Source organism: Poecile atricapillus, chromosome W (assembly GCF_030490865.1).
Source record: "Poecile atricapillus isolate bPoeAtr1 chromosome W, bPoeAtr1.hap1, whole genome shotgun sequence".
Lineage (NCBI taxonomy): Eukaryota > Metazoa > Chordata > Aves > Passeriformes > Paridae > Poecile > Poecile atricapillus.
In genome coordinates, this window is record NC_081288.1 from 105,246,054 (window position 1) to 105,263,762 (window position 17,709).

The window sequence follows — 17,709 nt, forward strand, 5'->3', positions numbered from 1 at the left end:
TGAGCAGCTTCGAGCAGTCGAGTGATTCCAGCTCAGCTCAGTAATAGTATAGTGATTTCAGCTCAGCTCAGCTCAGCAGCAGCGGCGGCAGGCAACACAGGAAGCAGAGACGAGATAGCTGGTCCAGCGTTCCACCGAGGCACAAGCCTTTATTCAGGCAAAGCTTCGGCAAAGGGTGCCGGTAACAGCGAATCTCCCGAACAGAGGAAAACCCGGGATATTTATGGGGAAGGAGAGGGGCGGGGGGAAGCCCGAGATACCTGTATCGGGGTGGGACGGCAGGGGGAACACCAATGAAACACAACAGTTTAACATAACTAACTCAAAGACCCCTGGGAGCGACATTGTGTCGCTCTTACAGAGAAGTATCTCCTCTCCAGGGGAGGGCCAGTATCTCGGGCCCAGCGGGCTCCTCCGCACCCACAACTCCCACTTCTTTATTTATTAAAAAGGCATCCCCTAGAGAGTTAGCTGATAGCTTCTTAAAACATGAAAACATACTTAGGAAGATAATAACAATCAAGAAAACCCAACAAATGTTCTTGAGAACGGAGGCAACCCATCTCTCGAGTCCCCAGCTCACAAAAAGGTCTTCAAGCCACTGGGGCTCCTTTTCAGCCTGGAGTTTTTGGACTGCATGTTGGAGTCTCTGGATGCGGGCGTGGATGCCTTCACTGGGGCTGGAGAGGTTAAAGCAGCATAAACCATCTGATTCTTCACAGCCGTGTCCATGGGCCAGGAGCAGAAAGTCTATGGCAGCTCGGTTTTGTAGCGTAGCATGCCTAACAGTTTCTTCATCTGTCAGGAGGTCGCTCAGGACAGAGGAGGTCCGGTTGGCCTGCTTACCAAGCCAACACTCCAGGTGAGAAGGCTCACCAAGGGCTTTAGCAGCAGCTGCCCACGGCAAAAATGCTGACATCACTATCTTCTTCGTGTAGGACCGATCTTTAATTTGGTTATCACATTTTTCATCTAATTGTGTGAGATCTTTCTTTTGGTGGGCCAATTCATTCTTTTTCAGCCAATCATTTATTAGAGTTGAATTTGGAGTGAGGATGGTAAGCTGTCCAAGCGTGCAAGGACCTCCCCGGAGTCGGGAAGGGATTCCTGCCCACACTCTATCCCCACAGATCAAGAACACTCCCCGGGGCAGCACTCTGGGATAGTGAGAGGAGGTGGATCGTGTGCTGCTGGTGTAATTGCACCATTTGGACTGACTGTAAATTTTACTGTTGGGAGTCACATTTTTCCTTGATTTAATTGCCTTTTGGTATTTCGAGGCAGGCCATGCATTGGCTACTGGGTGATAATTAAAATTTATGCAGTAGGCAGCTTTGGAGGATCCCAAAAGCTCTAATTCCTGGGGTTCCTCTGGTGCATGGGGCAAGATCTTTGTCCACTCATCCCAAGTGTCTACTGGGTTGGGTTCTTTCCCTGTGAAAGGATATTCATGGGGCTTTAAAGGAATCCCTACCAGGCAGGATGACAGAGGGTTGGTGGCGCTGCCCATGGACAAGCACATGTGGTCTTGTTGGAGTGTCTTTGCGAGGGTGATCCACACGTTCTCCTGGGGCTGTGCTACTAGCCAGGCATCCACAGCTGATGTTTTCAGGAGCATCCAGATAATCAGGGACATCAGGAACTCAAGGACGGTTTTGCTCTCCATTTTCTACAACAGGACATAGAAGATTAGCTCTAATTTTTGGAGGGGGGGGAGCTATTTTCTTTCTCCCTTTCCTCTCCCGTCTCCCCCCTCTTTAAAAAAAAAACAAAAACAAAAAACTAAACAATTATAAGCAAGGTTATTCTGTGTATTGGGGACACAAGACTCGACACCAGCAGCAGCAGAGGTGCACTTGGGTGTAAGCTGGCAATTTGGGCTAGGCAACGAGGGCAAGAAGGGGAAGGGGGAGGGAGTTAAGAAGACTTGTGTACTGTCACGGTGTCAGGCGTGACGTTGGCAGTCGTCTCGTTGCAGCTCTGGTAGCAGGACAGTTTGGCCTCTGTCTGGTTGTTGGTCTGGTGGCAGGTCGGTTCTGTGGACTCCGACGACGTCTCCGCTTCCAGGCTGCAGTGGGCTGCTGTTTTTCTGGACCTGTGTGGGTCTCAGGAGACTTTGAAAGTTCTGAATTTGGTGCAGGGTTTGTAGGGCCTAAGTAAGGTTTTACATTTTTCCCTGGGAGCCACTTAGGTCCTGATGGTGTGGACACACACGCATACCCTCTCCCCCAGGTAATCAATGGGAAGGGTCCTGATGTCCGTTGTGATTCAGGATCCTTGATCAGCACCGGCGGCTTCTCCGTGAGTTTGGCACGGGTCAAATTAGAGAAGTGCCGTATTACAGGGGGGTCAGGCTCTGTAGGTGAGCAATTTAGAAAGTTTATGACATATAGAGCTTTACAGAGCCTCTCAATGGGAGGAATGATCTCTGTTCCTCCCCGCTGGTGATCAAGGACTCTTTTTAGGTTTTGGTGGGTTCTCTCTACTATTGATTGCCCTGTAGGGGAATGAGGAATGCCCGTGGTGTGTTTCACCCCCCACTCATTGAAAAAGTCTCTTAATTTGTGAGAGGTGTAAGCAGGTCCATTGTCTGTTTTAATTTGTTCTGGGACTCCCAGGGTAGCAAAAGCAAGGAGAAAATGTCGGATGGTGTGCTTGGCATTTTCTCCTGCATGGGCTGAGGCAAACACTGCACCAGAGAAGGTGTCTACGGAGACATGTACGTATTTGACTCTCCCGAAGGATGGGACGTGAGTGACATCAGTTTGCCATATCTGGCAGCTGTTAAGTCCTCGGGGGTTAACCCCGGAGTTAATGACAGGTATTTGGAACGACTGGCAATTAGGACAGGTGGCAACTATTGCCCTAGCCTGGTCTCTGGGTAGTCTGAACATTCTCATCAGTGCAGGCACATTTTGGTGGAAGAACTGGTGGGACAATTTCGCTTGTGCAAAAATGTCAGGGACATTGGCTGCTCCAGCAGGCATGGCTAAGGCGTCTGCCCTCCTGTTTCCTTCGGCAATGGCACCTGGGAGGTCGGTGTGCGCCCTCACATGCATGACATAGTAAGGTTGCTTTCTGTGAGAGATAAGATATACTAATTCAGAAAGCAATTTGTATAAATTTGGGTTAGAGACTTCTTTCAGAAATGCATGTTCTGCTCTCATAGCTATTCCAGCTACATAAGCAGAATCAGTCACCAGGTTGAAAGGTTCTTGGAATTTCTCAAAAGCTCTGACAACGGCTGCTAATTCAGCAATCTGTGGTGATCCCTCGACCACTTGGACATCAGACTCCCATTTCTGTGTCCTGGGGTCCTTCCAAGTCATGACTGACTTGTGGGATTTCCCTGAGCCATCTGTGAAAACCGTCAGGGCCTGGAGTGGTGTTTTGCTCTGTAATGATTTGGGGACCAAATTAAATGTGGTTTTGAAAAGTCTGTGGCCAGGTGGGTGTATAGAAATTTGGCCTGAATAGCTATCGAGAGCGAACTGAAGGCTCTCATTGGTTTGGAGCAAAGGCTCCAAACTTCCAGTTGCCAATGGGAGGAAGATGCAGGTGAACTCACAGGCTGCAAGAGTGCGGAGACGGACTCTAGCTCTTTTAATGAGTTCAGCCATGATTTCTTGTGGAGTGGTGATAGTCTTAGTGGGCTGGTTATGTGTAAAGATCCACTCAATGATAAGGAGAGGATCCTTCAATGCCATGTCCCATTGAAAAATGAGCGCGTGTAAGCGCGGGGCCTTACCCAGGACAACCAGCTGGAAGGGCAGGCTGGGCTCATAGCGGTGGGCTTGCCGTGAAGACAGGGCCTCCTGGACCTTGGTGATGGATTCTCGAGCCTCCGGCGTGAGGGAGCGTGGTGAATCGAGGGCCTCACTGCCACGGAGCAGGTTGAAGAGGGGTGCAAGGACTTCTGTTGTTACCCCAAGCAGAGGGCGTATCCAGTTGATGGACCCACAGAGCTGATGCAAGTCCCGCAGGGTCTTGGGGTCATCTTTGATGCTCAGCTGCTGGGGCACGATGGTCCGCTCACGGATCTGGAGTCCTAGGTAGGTCCACGGGCAGGTGTGCTGGATCTTGTCCTCACGGATCTCGAATCCAGCGCCCTCGATCGTCTGGATAGTTTTTTGTAAAGTCCGGTGCAGATAGTCATCGTCAGCAGCACAAACCAGGATGTCATCCATGTAGTGGAGGATGACGGCATCTGGGAACAGGGTCCTCACAGGTGACAGAATGTGGGCCATGTACCATTGGCAGATGGTAGGAGAATTTTTCATCCCCTGAGGAAGGACTAGCCAATGGTATCTTTTTAAAGGTGCTTGTCTGTTTGGAGAGGGAACCGAGAATGCAAATCTGGGGGCGTCCCGAGGATGGAGGGGTATGTTGAAAAAACAGTCCTTTATGTCAATGACAGCCAGCTTCCAATCTCGGGGGAGCATTGAAGGGGAGGGCATGCCAGGCTGGAGGGGGCCCATGTCTTCAATGACATCGTTGATTTTCTGGAGGTCCTGAAGGAGTCTCCACCTGTCTTTGCCTGGTTTGCGCAGAACAAAGACAGGGGAGTTCCAAGGGCTATTGGTCTCAGTGATGTGGCCCTTGGCAAGCTGCTCTTCTACGAGAGCTTCCAGTGCGCACAGTTTGGTCTCAGATAGGGGCCACTGATCAACCCACACTGGATGGTGCTGTTTCCAGGTGAGTTGGGGGATGGTAGGCGTGGCGTGCTTCTCAGTGACCCCCACTAAAAATCCCTGCTGGGAATCCTCAGAGAAGCTCCCCATTGGGACAGGAGATCCCGTCCCCAGAGGGTGATTGGTGCTCTCACCACAAATGGCCTGATGGTTGCCATTTGTCCTTCAGGTCCTTCGATAACAATATTCCGTTTGCTCCTCATGGAAGCTGTCATCCCTCCAATTCCTGAAATCATGCCTGCTACAGGCTGTAATTCCCAATTGTCTGGCCACTCGGAGGGGGCGATGATGGTAACATCTGCTCCAGTGTCTAGCATTCCTGGGCGCTGAATCCTTTCCCCATAACAAAACAGGCTACAGTCCACAATGGGTTTGCAGGAGCCCACAACCTGTGTCCACATAGCACTGGGGTTGAGGGGAACATGATCTGGGCAGTCACTAGGAAGTAAAAAGGCCTGTGCCACAGGAGTCTGTTCCTTTAAATAATAAGGAGGGTCTATGCAGGTCAAAGAGATGGAAATTTCATCTCCAGAGTATATAGTCTGGACTTCAGAAACAGTCTGAATTTGTCCTGGACAGTTAGTTGGATCCCCAAGTATTAAGATGTTAGAGGGACCGCCTGGTGGTCCACGTTTCCCTGTGGGGACTTTGTAAACACAGTCACCTTTCATATATAAAGAGAGTCTAGTTACCAGTTGACGCCGGGTTCCCATCTGAAGCGCTCCACCTGCTGGGCTTAATATTGGGGCCCCCGTGGAGACAGGATGGTGGGTTTGGCAGGAGGGGTGGAACGGTGCGGCATTTGATTTGATGTCGAAGCGCGGGGCCGTCCCGCGCTCTGCTTGAAGTTTCCCGAATGCCAGTTCTGTCTGGGGAATCGTTGGTGGGCTGGCGGTTGTATAGAATGTCTCTCCGGACAGTCTTTGAAAAAATGTCCAGGTTCACCACAATTAAAACAACAATTTCTATTGGGGTCTGCAGCATAAGCTCCAGATATCCCCTCTGCCACTCCTTTAGCCACTGCAAGTGCCACTGTATTCTCACTTGAGGCAGAGGAGTGTTTGGTGCAGGCTTCAACCATCTGATCTATGGTTGGTTCGGGGTCCAGAGGGAGGGCTCGCAAAACTGCTTTGCACTCCTGATTAGCATTGGCCATTGCTATTTTTACTAATAATTCCTTTTGTGCCTGAGGGCTCTCTATCTGTTTTTCAATGGCTATTTTTAACTTATCAATATACTTAATAAAAGACTCAGTTGCCCCCTGCTTAATATTGGTGAAGCACTGCGTTGGCACTTTATCATCAGGGGTGGTAAAAAGAGATATCTTGGCAGCATTAGCTATATCCTGTAAAGCTGCTTCAGGCAGATCCCGGGCCTGATCTCGGGGCTTTTGGAAATCTCCTTCTCCTGCTAATTGCTCTAAAGTAAAATTGGGTCTGTTAGCATCTCTTGCATAAACATCTGCCAATTGCTTTAAATGTTTTTTCCACTGCCTCTCCCACAACATGTATTCTGCTGGAGAGAGGAGGCAGTTCATAATATTTTTGATGTCATGAGGGACCATGACGTGGGCAGAGAAGGAGGCTTCCAACAAGTGTTTAAAAAAATGTGAACTCCTGCCATGTTCCTCGGCAGCTTTGCAAAGTTCCTGCAGTTCCCTATAGTGAAGGGATTCCCATGCAGCAACCTGTGCCCCTGTCCTGTCTCTCCTCATTATTACAGGAAAGGCAAGTATTTTCTGGGACAGAGCTGAGTTCCCCGCCCGTGTGGCTTCCCTCTGCACCTCAGCCCAGTGATCTTCATACTCAGAATCTGAATAAGAAGATTCACTGCTTTCATCTCCTAGTGGAGATGGGGGGTGTTTGGTGGCAGCGCGGGGCCGGCTCGGGTGCCTAGAGCTGGCCCTTTTGTGGCTGCGTGGGGAAGCGGGGGTGGCCCCGCTCCGGCCGGAGCCGTCCCGACCTCCGGGGCACAGGGACCCTGGAGCGGGCGCGCCGCTGGGGACGGGGCCCCGGCACAAAGGGACAGGAGCGGGGCCCGCGACGGGGAGGGGTTTCCCGATGGATGGGGGAGGGCCCGACGCGGTTACACCCAACGACGCAGTGGGGGGGGAAGAGGAGGAGCAGGACGCGGCAGGAAGAGAAGGGGTGAAGGCGGGAAAGTGGCCATTTTGGACATCGAGGGCGGGAAAACCGGGGTGGGAGTGGGACAAAATGGTGGGGCTGGCCACGCTGCCGGCGCCATCTGTGCTAACGCTAGGAACTGGGGGGGACACAACCGGGTGTGAGGGCATAGGAGAAAGGGTAGGGGAAAGACCCAGAGCGGCATGGCCACTGCCACCCTGGTGCGGGTAGAGAGACGGTAGGAGGGTGTCAGGGAGACGGCAGCAGCCCTGTGCCCGGGGGCAATGTCCACCCGCCGACTGGCTCTCAGATAGGGAAAGGGGTTCAGGGACACCTGGAGGGGCTGACGGGGTTGGGGGTTTTAACTGGGGACCCAAAACTCCCTCTTCTTTTTTTCCCTCTTTTTCCAATGAGAAAATAATATTTTGAAACACAGGAAAGAACTTTGCAACAGAAAAATCCCCTTTAGCTTGAACTGTATATAACTTTCTCCCCACATTATCCCAAAAAATTCCTGATTTAGCAGAGTCCGAATTAATCTTAAAATGTTTAAAAACCCAATGAATAAATCTTTTTAAATCCCCTTTAGAAAACTTAAAATTTCCCGCTTTTAAGGTAGTTACAACTTGGATATAAAAGTCCCTCTCAGGTGGGGTCAGCCTCAATACAGAGGACTCATTCCCCATCCTTTTTCACTCCCCACCCAGCAGTAAAACAGCAAAAAAAAAAAAAAGAAAAAAAAGCCCGAAGAAAAAGCCTTTCACGGGATACACTTACAATTTCTCTTCGGCAGATGCCGGCGGGCGAAAACAAAGCTGCTGGGTGGGTGGTCACCTGACGACCGGTCCTCAGGGGCTTTCCCTTGCCCCAGATGGTCAGCGAGGGTCCCGGTCGCAGCCTCTTGGATCGCTTCTTGCTAGAACGCAAGCAAGCTTCCTCGAGGGGCGGCGGCTCCGACGGCGGCTCGCCTCACAGCTAAAGGTGCGGGTGGACGCTTCTTCAGGGCTTCTTCAAAGCCCCACGTTCGGGTCGCCACTTGCCGCGGCGGCGGAAAGCCCGGAGCACCGCGACTTCTCCAGAAGCAGCCTTGAGAAAGGCTGGCCCGAAGCGCATGTGAGCAGCTTCGAGCAGTCGAGTGATTCCAGCTCAGCTCAGTAATAGTATAGTGATTTCAGCTCAGCTCAGCTCAGCAGCAGCGGCGGCAGGCAACACAGGAAGCAGAGACAAGATAGCTGGTCCAGCGTTCCACCGAGGCACAAGCCTTTATTCAGGCAAAGCTTCGGCAAAGGGTGCCGGTAACAGCGAATCTCCCGAACAGAGGAAAACCCGGGATATTTATGGGGAAGGAGAGGGGCGGGGGGAAGCCCGAGATACCTGTATCGGGGTGGGACGGCAGGGGGAACACCAATGAAACACAACAGTTTAACATAACTAACTCAAAGACCCCTGGGAGCAACATTGTGTCGCTCTTACAGAGAAGTATCTCCTCTCCAGGGGAGGGCCAGTATCTCGGGCCCAGCGGGCTCCTCCGCACCCACAAGGGTGTACTCAATCCCACTGTCCATGTCACCAACAAAGATGTTAAACAGTGCTGGTCCCAATACCAACCCCCGAGGAACACCACTCATCACTAGTCTCCACTTGGACATTGATCCATTGACTGAAACTCTTTGAGTGCAACTGTCCAGACAATTCCTTATCCACCAAATGGTCCATCTGTCAAATCCTTCTCTCTCCAGTTTAGAGACTACAATGTTGTGCAGGATAGTGTCAGATGCTTTACACTAGTCCAGGGAGATGACGACAGTCACTCTTCCCTCATCCACCAATGTTGTAACCTTATTGTAGAAGGCCACCAAGTTTGTCAGGCACAGGGTCCAGCGGAAGGCCACAAAGATGATGAGGGAACTGGAGCATCTCTTATGGGAAGAGACTGTGGCAGCTGGGTCTGTTTAGGCTAGAGAAGACTGAGTGGGGATCTCATTAATGCATATAAATATCTCAAAGGCAAGTGCCAAAAGAAAGGTGCCAAACTCTTTTCAGTGGTGCCCAGTGACAGGATGAGGAGCAATTGCCATAAACTAAAATGCAGAAGTTTCACTTCATCATGAACTTTTTTACAGTGAGGGTGGCAGAACACTGGAATAAGCTGCCCAGGGAGGACATGGAATCTCCCTCTCTGGAGACATTCAAAACCCACCTGGACATGTTCCTGTGTAACTTGCTCTGGGTGACCCTGCCTTGGCAGAGCACTGAGGTGGCACTGATTGGTCTGTAGTTCCCTGGTCTTCCTTATTTCCCTTTTTGAGTATCAGGGTTATGTTTCCCCTTTTTCAGTCATGGGAACTTCACCAGACTGCCATGATTTCTCAAATATGATGGATAGTGCCTTAGCCACTTGTCTTGGTTTGAAAGACAGGTGTCTGCCAAAGAAGGCAGGAATCTTCCTTGAAAAATATGACCCCTTTCCCTCTGAATTATTATAACTTTGAAATTAAGGGGCTTTCAGGAAAAGATATGGGAAAAGGGATAACAGTTCTTTACTAGTATGCATATGTATAACAAGGCAAATAAACAACAACTATGGCAGCAACAACAAACAAAACCAGAAACCCCGTAGCAGCCTTCTCTTGGCCGTCAAGCACCTTCCCCTTTGGTGTAGTTACAGTCACAGCCGGCAGGGGCACTATTGGCTCCCGGCTGGGCAGGGCACGTATGATGATTCCCCTGCGGCTGCAGGGGTGCTGTGGCATGAGCTCAGCCGCCTCTCTCTCACTTGGTAATGGCGGGTGCAGCCGGCAGAAGAGATGGAAGAGGGCTTCCTTTACGAACTCGGGGGGGGGCAGTCAGTCCCGATGCCTCTCCGGATAGTGAAATGAGCTGTAGCAGGAACCTTGGAAGCAGCAAGTTGGAACAGCAGGGATGAGCAGACCCTGGAGTGGCAAAAAAAATGTAACAAAAACTCCACAGCTGTAGCAGGAGACGTGGGGTGTCCCAGCAGACACAGGGTGCTGGTTACAGTGTAGCAAAGAACCCGGAGCAGTGGCAGAAAAAACGGTGGGGCTGGACAGTGGCAGCTGGGTTCCCAAACGCAGCCGGGAGAGGCTCCTGAAGAGGGGGAGGGGCTCGGGGTCCCGGGTTTTCCCCTGAGACACCCGAGTAGATGGCGAAGGTCCTTTCCAGTAAGATCAGGTGTTAATAAGGTCCCAGTGCAACAGCTGCTCTTACGAGCTCTCCTTACCACAGTAAGGAAGAAGCAGTACAAGGGCTGGGCTCCGCGGTGGCAGTGGATTCTCCCCGCGGTAAGCAACAGCTCGACTGTCCTCCTTCCATGCCGAGAGCGAGAGAGCAAGAGGAGCCGAGCCCAGCCCCTCACCTCCCGTCCAAAATCTCGAGATATCTCTGCCCATCCCCCCTTCCCAAGAGAAATCCCCCCAGGTAAGAGAATAGCCAGCTGCGCCCTTCTCCTCCTCCCAGCCACATCTTTTGTTCTCTTAAGTATCGGTAGTTATTGTCTCTTAGCAACAAATGGGAGAAAATTCCCTAAGAGAAAGAAAAAAAAAAAAAAAAAAGGAAAAATCCTAACCTCCAGCACCACTTCCTCAGCCAGTTCCCTCTGGATGAATCTCATCAGGACCCCAGGAACTGTGTACTTTCCGGTTCCTTAGATGGTCTCAAACCTGCTCTTCTACGGTGGGTGGGACCTCATTTTCTCAGTCCTTGCCTTTGGATTCTGTGTTGGGCAGTGTGACTGGAGCACTTGCCACTTAAGACTATTAAAAACGAGATTCACTTAATAAATTATAAAAAAAGAATTTAATATAAACAAAAAGACAATTAGGAGACAAAAGAAATAAAGCAAAGGGTTAAAACGGCCGGGTGCCCTGGCGGGTTGCCAGGAACACCCCTGGTATCTTGGGAACACTCTTTATCCCCTCTTGCTTTGAGGATTTTATGCATATTCAAACTTTTTCAAGAAGTATTTAGCATGTCCCCTCCCTGGTTCTACCTATTTAGAACATTTTTATTTTCTGCTGGTCAGCACTATTTTGCTGGTCATCATTATTCTAGCTGGTCAGCATTATTTGAAGTTTGGTTTCCTTTCTTTTGCAAATGGTCACTGTTGATAACCATCTGGGCCTCTCATCCTTCCTTTTGAGGGCAGCTGGGCTTCATATCTTCTGCTGATAACAGTTTGGGCTCTATTGTTCTCCTGATAAGCAGCTTGGGCTTCACTGTCCTTGCCCTCTGGGGTTTCCTTGCCTTGTACCTAGGAAATTCTTTTAAGCTTAAGACTTGTTAGCAAGAAAAAAGTACATACATAGCTAGAAAGTATTTAACATATAAGATTCATCTGCGAAAGCCAATATCACAATACAAATTTATAACAAGACCAAGGCAAAAAATTTCATTGAGTACCTAAACTTTCTCCATGGCTCGAGTAGCCAAGTCTCCTGTTTTGCTCCTTGGGGGGGAGGTATACTGTTACGTGCGGTTGTAGGTTGGAGACAGATTCACAACTTGAGTCCTGTGAAAAACGAGATTCACTCACTTAATAAATTATAAAAAAGTTTAATATAAACAAAAAGACAATTAGGAGACAAAGGAAATAAAGCAAAGGGTTAAAATGGCCGGATACCCCTGGCGCGTTGCCAGGAACACCCCTGATATCTTTGGAACATTCTTTTTATCCCCTCCTTCTGTGAGGGTTTAATGCATATTCAAACTTTTCTAAGAAGCATTTTGCATGGTTACGCCCTGAACCCGCATCTTCAGAGCATGCTCTTTATGGTTTTTATTTTTGCTGATCATAATTTTATTTGAATTTGATTTCCTTTCTTTGCAAGCGGTCAGTGCTGATAACAGTCTGGGCCCCTCGTCCTGCCACCGGTGACAGCTGGGCTTCACGTCCTTCCGCTGCCAACGGCCTGGTCCTGGCTGCTGATAACAGCCTGGTCTCCATGTCCTGCTGCTGATAACAGCTTGGGATCCACTGTCTTTGCCCTCTGGGGTTTCCGTGCTTTGTACTACGAAATTCCTTTAAGCTTAAAACTTGTTAGCAAGAGAAAAAGTACATACATAGCCAAAAAGTATTTAACATATAATATTCATCTTAATACTTGCGAAAGCCAATATCACAATACAGATTTATAACAGTCCTCTTGCTCATAGGACAAACAGCAGGTTTTATTTTCCAAACCTTCATATATAGGGGTTTTGAATGTCCCTGGTTTAGGCATCTGATTGGTCTGGGTTTAACACCACCCAGCTCCTTGACCAGTGAGATCTCTGCAGCAGGATTGAACAGGATTAGTTGTGGTCTTGTCATGAATAAAATCTCTCAAGAAATCCACCCTGGTTAAAATACTGTGTTTAGTTATGTACAGTTAATGTTCTTATCCCATTTGTAAACCTTGTATCCCTTGTTTACTCCGATGGTTATTAGTAATGTTAATTACTTACCAGTTTCTGAAGTGTTTTAAAGGTTCTTATGAGACATTCCTGTACCCTTTCCCTTACTTCCCTGCTACTATGTAACAAAGCTGCTCCCATGGGGGCTGGGCCACACTAACAAAAGCAACCCATTAGAAAGGTATGCCACAGAAGCTGCTCCCATGGAAGCCGTGCCACACTAGAACAAAGCAAGTCCCATGAAGCTGTGCAACCGAGTAATATGCAAACTAAGGCATGCAAGACACCAAAACAACGAGCTAACAGAGGAATAAAAGGACAAGGAAACATATTCTAGCAAGATATGATGAAAGATCATCTCCCTGCATCACCTAAGCCTGCTTAGAAACCATCTTCCTGCATCACCATGACCTAAAGAGAACTGGAAAGGACTGACCACCCTAGACAATGAGCCACAACAGTAGGCCTCCTGGCTACTCTCATGAGGATGGAGGCCCCAGCTCTGCAGTGTGTGCTGCAAAGCTGAATTGTGCCTCCTCCTTGGAGCTGCCAGTGTGGGAACGGCGGTGGTGCAAGCAACTCCTAGGGCCCCCCACCCCAAGAAGTGAATCCTAATCAAGGTGTCAAACAGGAGTCTTGTCTCCTGGCCAATTTCTTTCAGTCTCTGAGTTTAAATCTATCCTATCATTGCTCACCCAGGGACTTGTACTACTTCTTTTCTAGAATGAACTAGGCCAGCCAAATTGGATTTCTGTTTATGGCCAGATTTATCTGTCCAGCTGCAGACTAGCTGTACTGTGACAGTATAGTTTCTTTCATCTTCCTTTCTTGTCCTATGTGCTTCAAGAAACCCTTGCTATTTTTCATGTCCATAGCCAAGTTCAACTCCAGTTGTGCCTTGGTTTTCCTGATCCCCTCCCTGCAATCCCAGGCCATATCCCTGTAATCTCCCCAGGATGTGTCTCTCTGCCTCTACTGCAGATACATTTTGGTTTTGTGTTTTAGTTTGGCTAAGAGGTCTTGTCAGGAAAATTAATCCACAAACACCAGAGGTTTATGTCCAAAGAGGAGACAGAGGAGTCCTTTTACTTTATTCGAAAAACAAACACAAAAACCTCTGACTTAGCTAGCAAACTAAAAAACCCACCGCAACATTTCCTCAGTGTCCCTTTCATCCTTCAGTGGAATCCATCCCATTGCTTGTTATCTCTCAGTGATAGTTTCATCTTATCAGCAGACCCACAGCTTGTTTGTAAAGACAAACCTGTCATTCCTCTCAGTCTTGACCTAGCCAAGTTGGCCTCCTGCATTTCCTGCCTAACTTCTTGCGTGTTGGGATTGAGAGCGCTCGCACCCTATGAAAAAATGTCTTTTAAATATGTCCCAGCTCTCATTTTCTCCTTTACTTCTGAGAATAGTTTCTCATGTGTGAAAAACGAGGTTCACCTAATTTTTTATAGAATTAAAAAGTTTAAAAGAAAGACAATTAGGAGATAAAGTATACAGATATGGCCAGGTGTCTCTGCATTCAGCCAAGAGAGCACACTTTACTAACAAAGGATTGTCCCTTAAAAACAGTGATATGCAGATTAAAAAAGAGCTCTATAACTTGCAGAGTAGTTATATGACTAGGTATGAATTTATTCAGCGCTGAGGTGCATGGGGGATATCTCCTCCGAAAAGCATGCACACTTTTTGAGATTTGGCTTTCTCTTTTTATTTTTTACAAACTAGGGTTGCACAATATGCCTAATACATAGTCATTTCCTAACCCCGCCTGTCCTTGCTTTATATTAAAATGAGCTCCACACCCCTTTGCGGATGCGCACTGGTTGTTTCTGGTCAGTTCGATGGTCGTCTGGGGGGTCTTTGGGATGAGGTCAGCAATTTTCTCCTTAGCTGAACTTTTCACCTTGTCTTTTCGTGCATGCCTCTTTCAGTCCTTTGACCACCTTTTGGACTTTGATACCGTTCCTTCCGGCTTAGGGGTCTAAGGAATCCCCTTATCCTGTGGTGCCTTTGTCTTTGCATCTTGTTTGTGTATTCTCTTTATCTTACTTGCAGTCTCACTCATTCCCTGCTCTTGTGGAGCAGGGTATGGTTTTTGTCAACCCCCTTCTTTTAGTCAAGCATTTCTTTATGTTTAATTCCTAATTCTTAATTTCTCTGTTTCAACAGAATCCTACTACATATTCAGAAATTCTCATACATGATTCAAACATTCTTCTTAAGTTTTGGATGTTTCTTTGTTTAGTTTTTGACTCGCCCCCTTCTCAATAAATCAATCTTCTTGGCTCCACTGAGTTTTACATTCCCTGATAACAGAAATGCAATAAATTCCTCCCCCAGAGCTCTGGTCACTGCTATTCTCATCTGGATGAGATAATCTAAGAATGGAGGGGGGTATCTGACCATCTTTTTCAGTCTTTGGGTTATACAAACAAAAGTAGTTTTTGTTTTAATACTATGCCATAGCTCAACATATATGTATATTATATTACTATTTTTAAGTTTCATCAATAACAGAAATAGAAGGAACTATATTAATATAACAAAGTTTTCTAACCTCATACATATAACATTTATGTTAATATTTGTGAAAATCCAACAATATAATATGTATCTATAACACCATGGGATCCCATACACTAGCATTGAAAGTTTGCCTTTCTGAGGTTTAGGGTCCTGATTCTGCTTTTTACCTCTTCTGTGCCCCTCAAGACAGAGAATGCTACATGGGCATGATCAAAGATATTGTGACAATTTCTGTCAATAGTGTGAGAAACAAAGCTCACTTTTTAAAATTTTTAAAAGTTTAATAAGGGATGAAAGGGACAGTATTCAGCACTGGGGTACCTGACAAACTGCCAGAAGCATACAGTTAACTGTAACAACTCATATACTTTCTCATTGCATTGGTCAAATGCATATTAATTAAGTTTATACATATTCAAACATTCCTGTGAGTTTACATGTTCTGAGAATATTTTAGTTCTCCCCCTGACCTCATCTTCTTAGAGTATGTGCCACGATGCAGATGTGATTTTGAGAGTCTTGTATTTCATTTCTTCATGAGGCTCCCTGGTCTGTGATTTGACAGTTACTGATAGCCAAAGGGGTCAGTGGTAGATTCTTTGTTCTTTCAGTGCTATTTGTCTGGTTCTTTTTAATGTTATTTTATCATACAGACGTTCTAGCTATTTTTACAAGTACTTTTAATCAACATTAGCTATTTCATTATTGTCAGTTAGTTACAAAAATGAAGGCATTAGTTATTATTTCACAACTACAATTACTTCTGTAAAAGTAAATGTTATAATACACATTACATAGACTCTATTTTAATATTTTGTGAAAGCCTAAACTGTAATATATATATTTATTACACTAAAATATACAATCTACACATGGATTAGGGTAGTAACCATGAAAGGTTGATAAATTATACTATATCAAAGAGTTAAAAGGAGATTACAAACTGTAATCTGTACTATATCAAAATAATTTTCAAAAGCTAATAATAGCAAAAGGCAATAACTACATAGTTATTTATAACAAAAGCATGTCTACCTGTTACACCTGGATTTACTTGCTATGTTCCAAGACATACATGGTACTCTGCAGGATCAGATCACTGTTTGTGGGGAGTTTTATTAATGTATGGTTCTCCCTTTTGGGTTCTAGGTTACTGAGCAGACACAAGGGGCTTTTACACATTCAGATGACTCACTGTCTTGTAAATTTATATTTGTTTAAATGATACTGTTATTCAAGAATAGAAGTAAAATAATGTATAACTGGAATTGAGGTGTATTTCATTGAAAGATTGTTTCCTTTGTAGATTGATGAGCACAGGATATGTGTTTGTGTACGAAAACGACCACTCAATAAAAAAGGTATGGCCATTTAAGATTTTGCAGAATTTTTTTTCTGAAAAGCTGCTCTGGTAGTAATATTATTTATATTAAAGAGATCTAGAAATACTGATCAAAGACAAAACTCTGTTATACTAGACAATATGTGTAAGTTACCCAGAAAATTTATAAATTTATCATAATCTGAATAAAGACAGGGATAAAAGTAGTGTAGCTGTCACCATTTTATGGAGTGGAATTTTTCCCAAGGTCATCTAGGATGCATTTAGTTGATCTGGGAATTAATTCTACTGTAATTTCTTCAGTATTTTTATATTGTGTTAGGATCACCATTCTTTTAAACTATCTTTAAGTGATCTTCTGATCAGTGAGCTACTCAATGAAAAATTTCTTACACTTTTTTGTTATACATCTATATTTGTACTTTCAAGTCTTGAATCAGACATCAAGGGTACAATTCAGGTGCCTGAATATTGGTGTCTTCTGACATTTAAGGTGCTCAAGGGTGTCCTAGATATCCTTGAAGGCTAGCAGGTTATAGACAAACTGGAGACATGTACCTCCTGGAATTGCTGCTCAGGGCTGGGGACGATACCTTAGGGCATAAGAAATGGCACTATACAATTATTTTTAGGTACTGGAATCACTCCTTAGTGACTTATTTTCATGTATGATTTGCTTTACAACTTTTTTCTTACTGCCTGATGATCAGAATGGAGTCTATATCCCCCCCCAAAAAAAAAACATTTTGGTTTTCAACTCCAGTTAAATCCCAATCTTTCTATTAAGTTCTTTACTTTCATGGAAAATTAAGAACTGCAAATGCATCTGGATTGAAGCCTGTATGAATCCAACACTAAAGTAAGCTGATTTTAATTTTGAAAGATGTTTCTTTCCTTCATTTTGTTTTTTTTTTATCTTAAGGCATTGAAGAACATCAATCTGACTCTGAAACAACATGAGATACATTTATTATTTCTGTACTGTTAACTACACATTGAGAGTTATCTGGAGGATATCCAGAGGAACATGGGAGAATTGTATAGGAAAGGGAAAACATATATTGATTTTAGTATATAGTTAGTATTCTTTTATTTTTCACCCTCCATGTTGCTGCTTCCCTTCCCTTTTTTGTTTATTACTTTTACTGTTTTCTTATGTCCTGTATTTTTTTTATTGATCTGAAAGGAATGCATAATCTCAAAAACTAATTGATTGAAACTATTTTTCACAATCTATGTCATAAGGGCATTCAATATACAAGTCTGGTAACAGTTCAATTTCTGTTTCAGCATTGGAGGTTATCTTTAATAAAATATAACTTAGAAATCTGATACACTGGGGGGAATGTTACCTTCAACCTGCACTGAAGGTGGACAAAGTGAAAATACAATAATTGACAGCAAGTTGGTATGAGGCATAAATTAGGTTTCAGAAGTGGGACTTGACTGTAGGCAAATATCTTGGATATTAGTGGTTTGGAGCTATTAAAACAGTTCTGAGTTGTTGGTAGGAAGATGAGTGTCTAAGTAAAAATGAGGTTCGCACTAAAGTTATTTTGCATTTTTAAGAATAAGCTACAATAAAAAAGGTATTAATGAAATAATC

General features: G+C 45.7%; 2 protein-coding genes across 2 annotated transcripts in view; one reads left to right on the forward strand and one right to left on the reverse strand.

Annotated features, from left to right (window-relative positions):
• Positions 1-17,709, forward strand: part of LOC131591493 (kinesin-like protein KIF2A) — a 114,252-nt gene that overhangs the window by 48,295 nt on the left and 48,248 nt on the right. Inside the window, exon 8 of the mRNA XM_058862262.1 lies at positions 16,068-16,122. Within this exon, the coding sequence (XP_058718245.1) occupies positions 16,068-16,122 (55 nt within the window). The remainder of the gene's footprint in view (positions 1-16,067; positions 16,123-17,709) is intronic.
• Positions 300-4,064, reverse strand: LOC131591503 (uncharacterized). The gene is made up of 2 exons (XM_058862292.1): positions 3,749-4,064; positions 300-1,669 (listed from the first exon to the last, which is right to left on the reverse strand). The coding sequence occupies exons 1-2, from the start codon at positions 3,782-3,784 to the stop codon at positions 356-358; spliced, it is 1,350 nt and encodes a 449-aa protein (XP_058718275.1). The 5' UTR covers positions 3,785-4,064; the 3' UTR covers positions 300-355.

Coding starts and splice junctions, on each gene's coding strand:
- LOC131591503 (XM_058862292.1), bottom strand. CDS start 3,784: ATGAGCCCAGCCTGCCCTTCCAGCTGGTTGTCCTGG. Junction 1,670..3,748: donor CTTCCAGCTGGTTGTCCTGG/GTAAGGCCCCGC, acceptor GTCCTGTTGTAG/AAAATGGAGAGCAAAACCGT.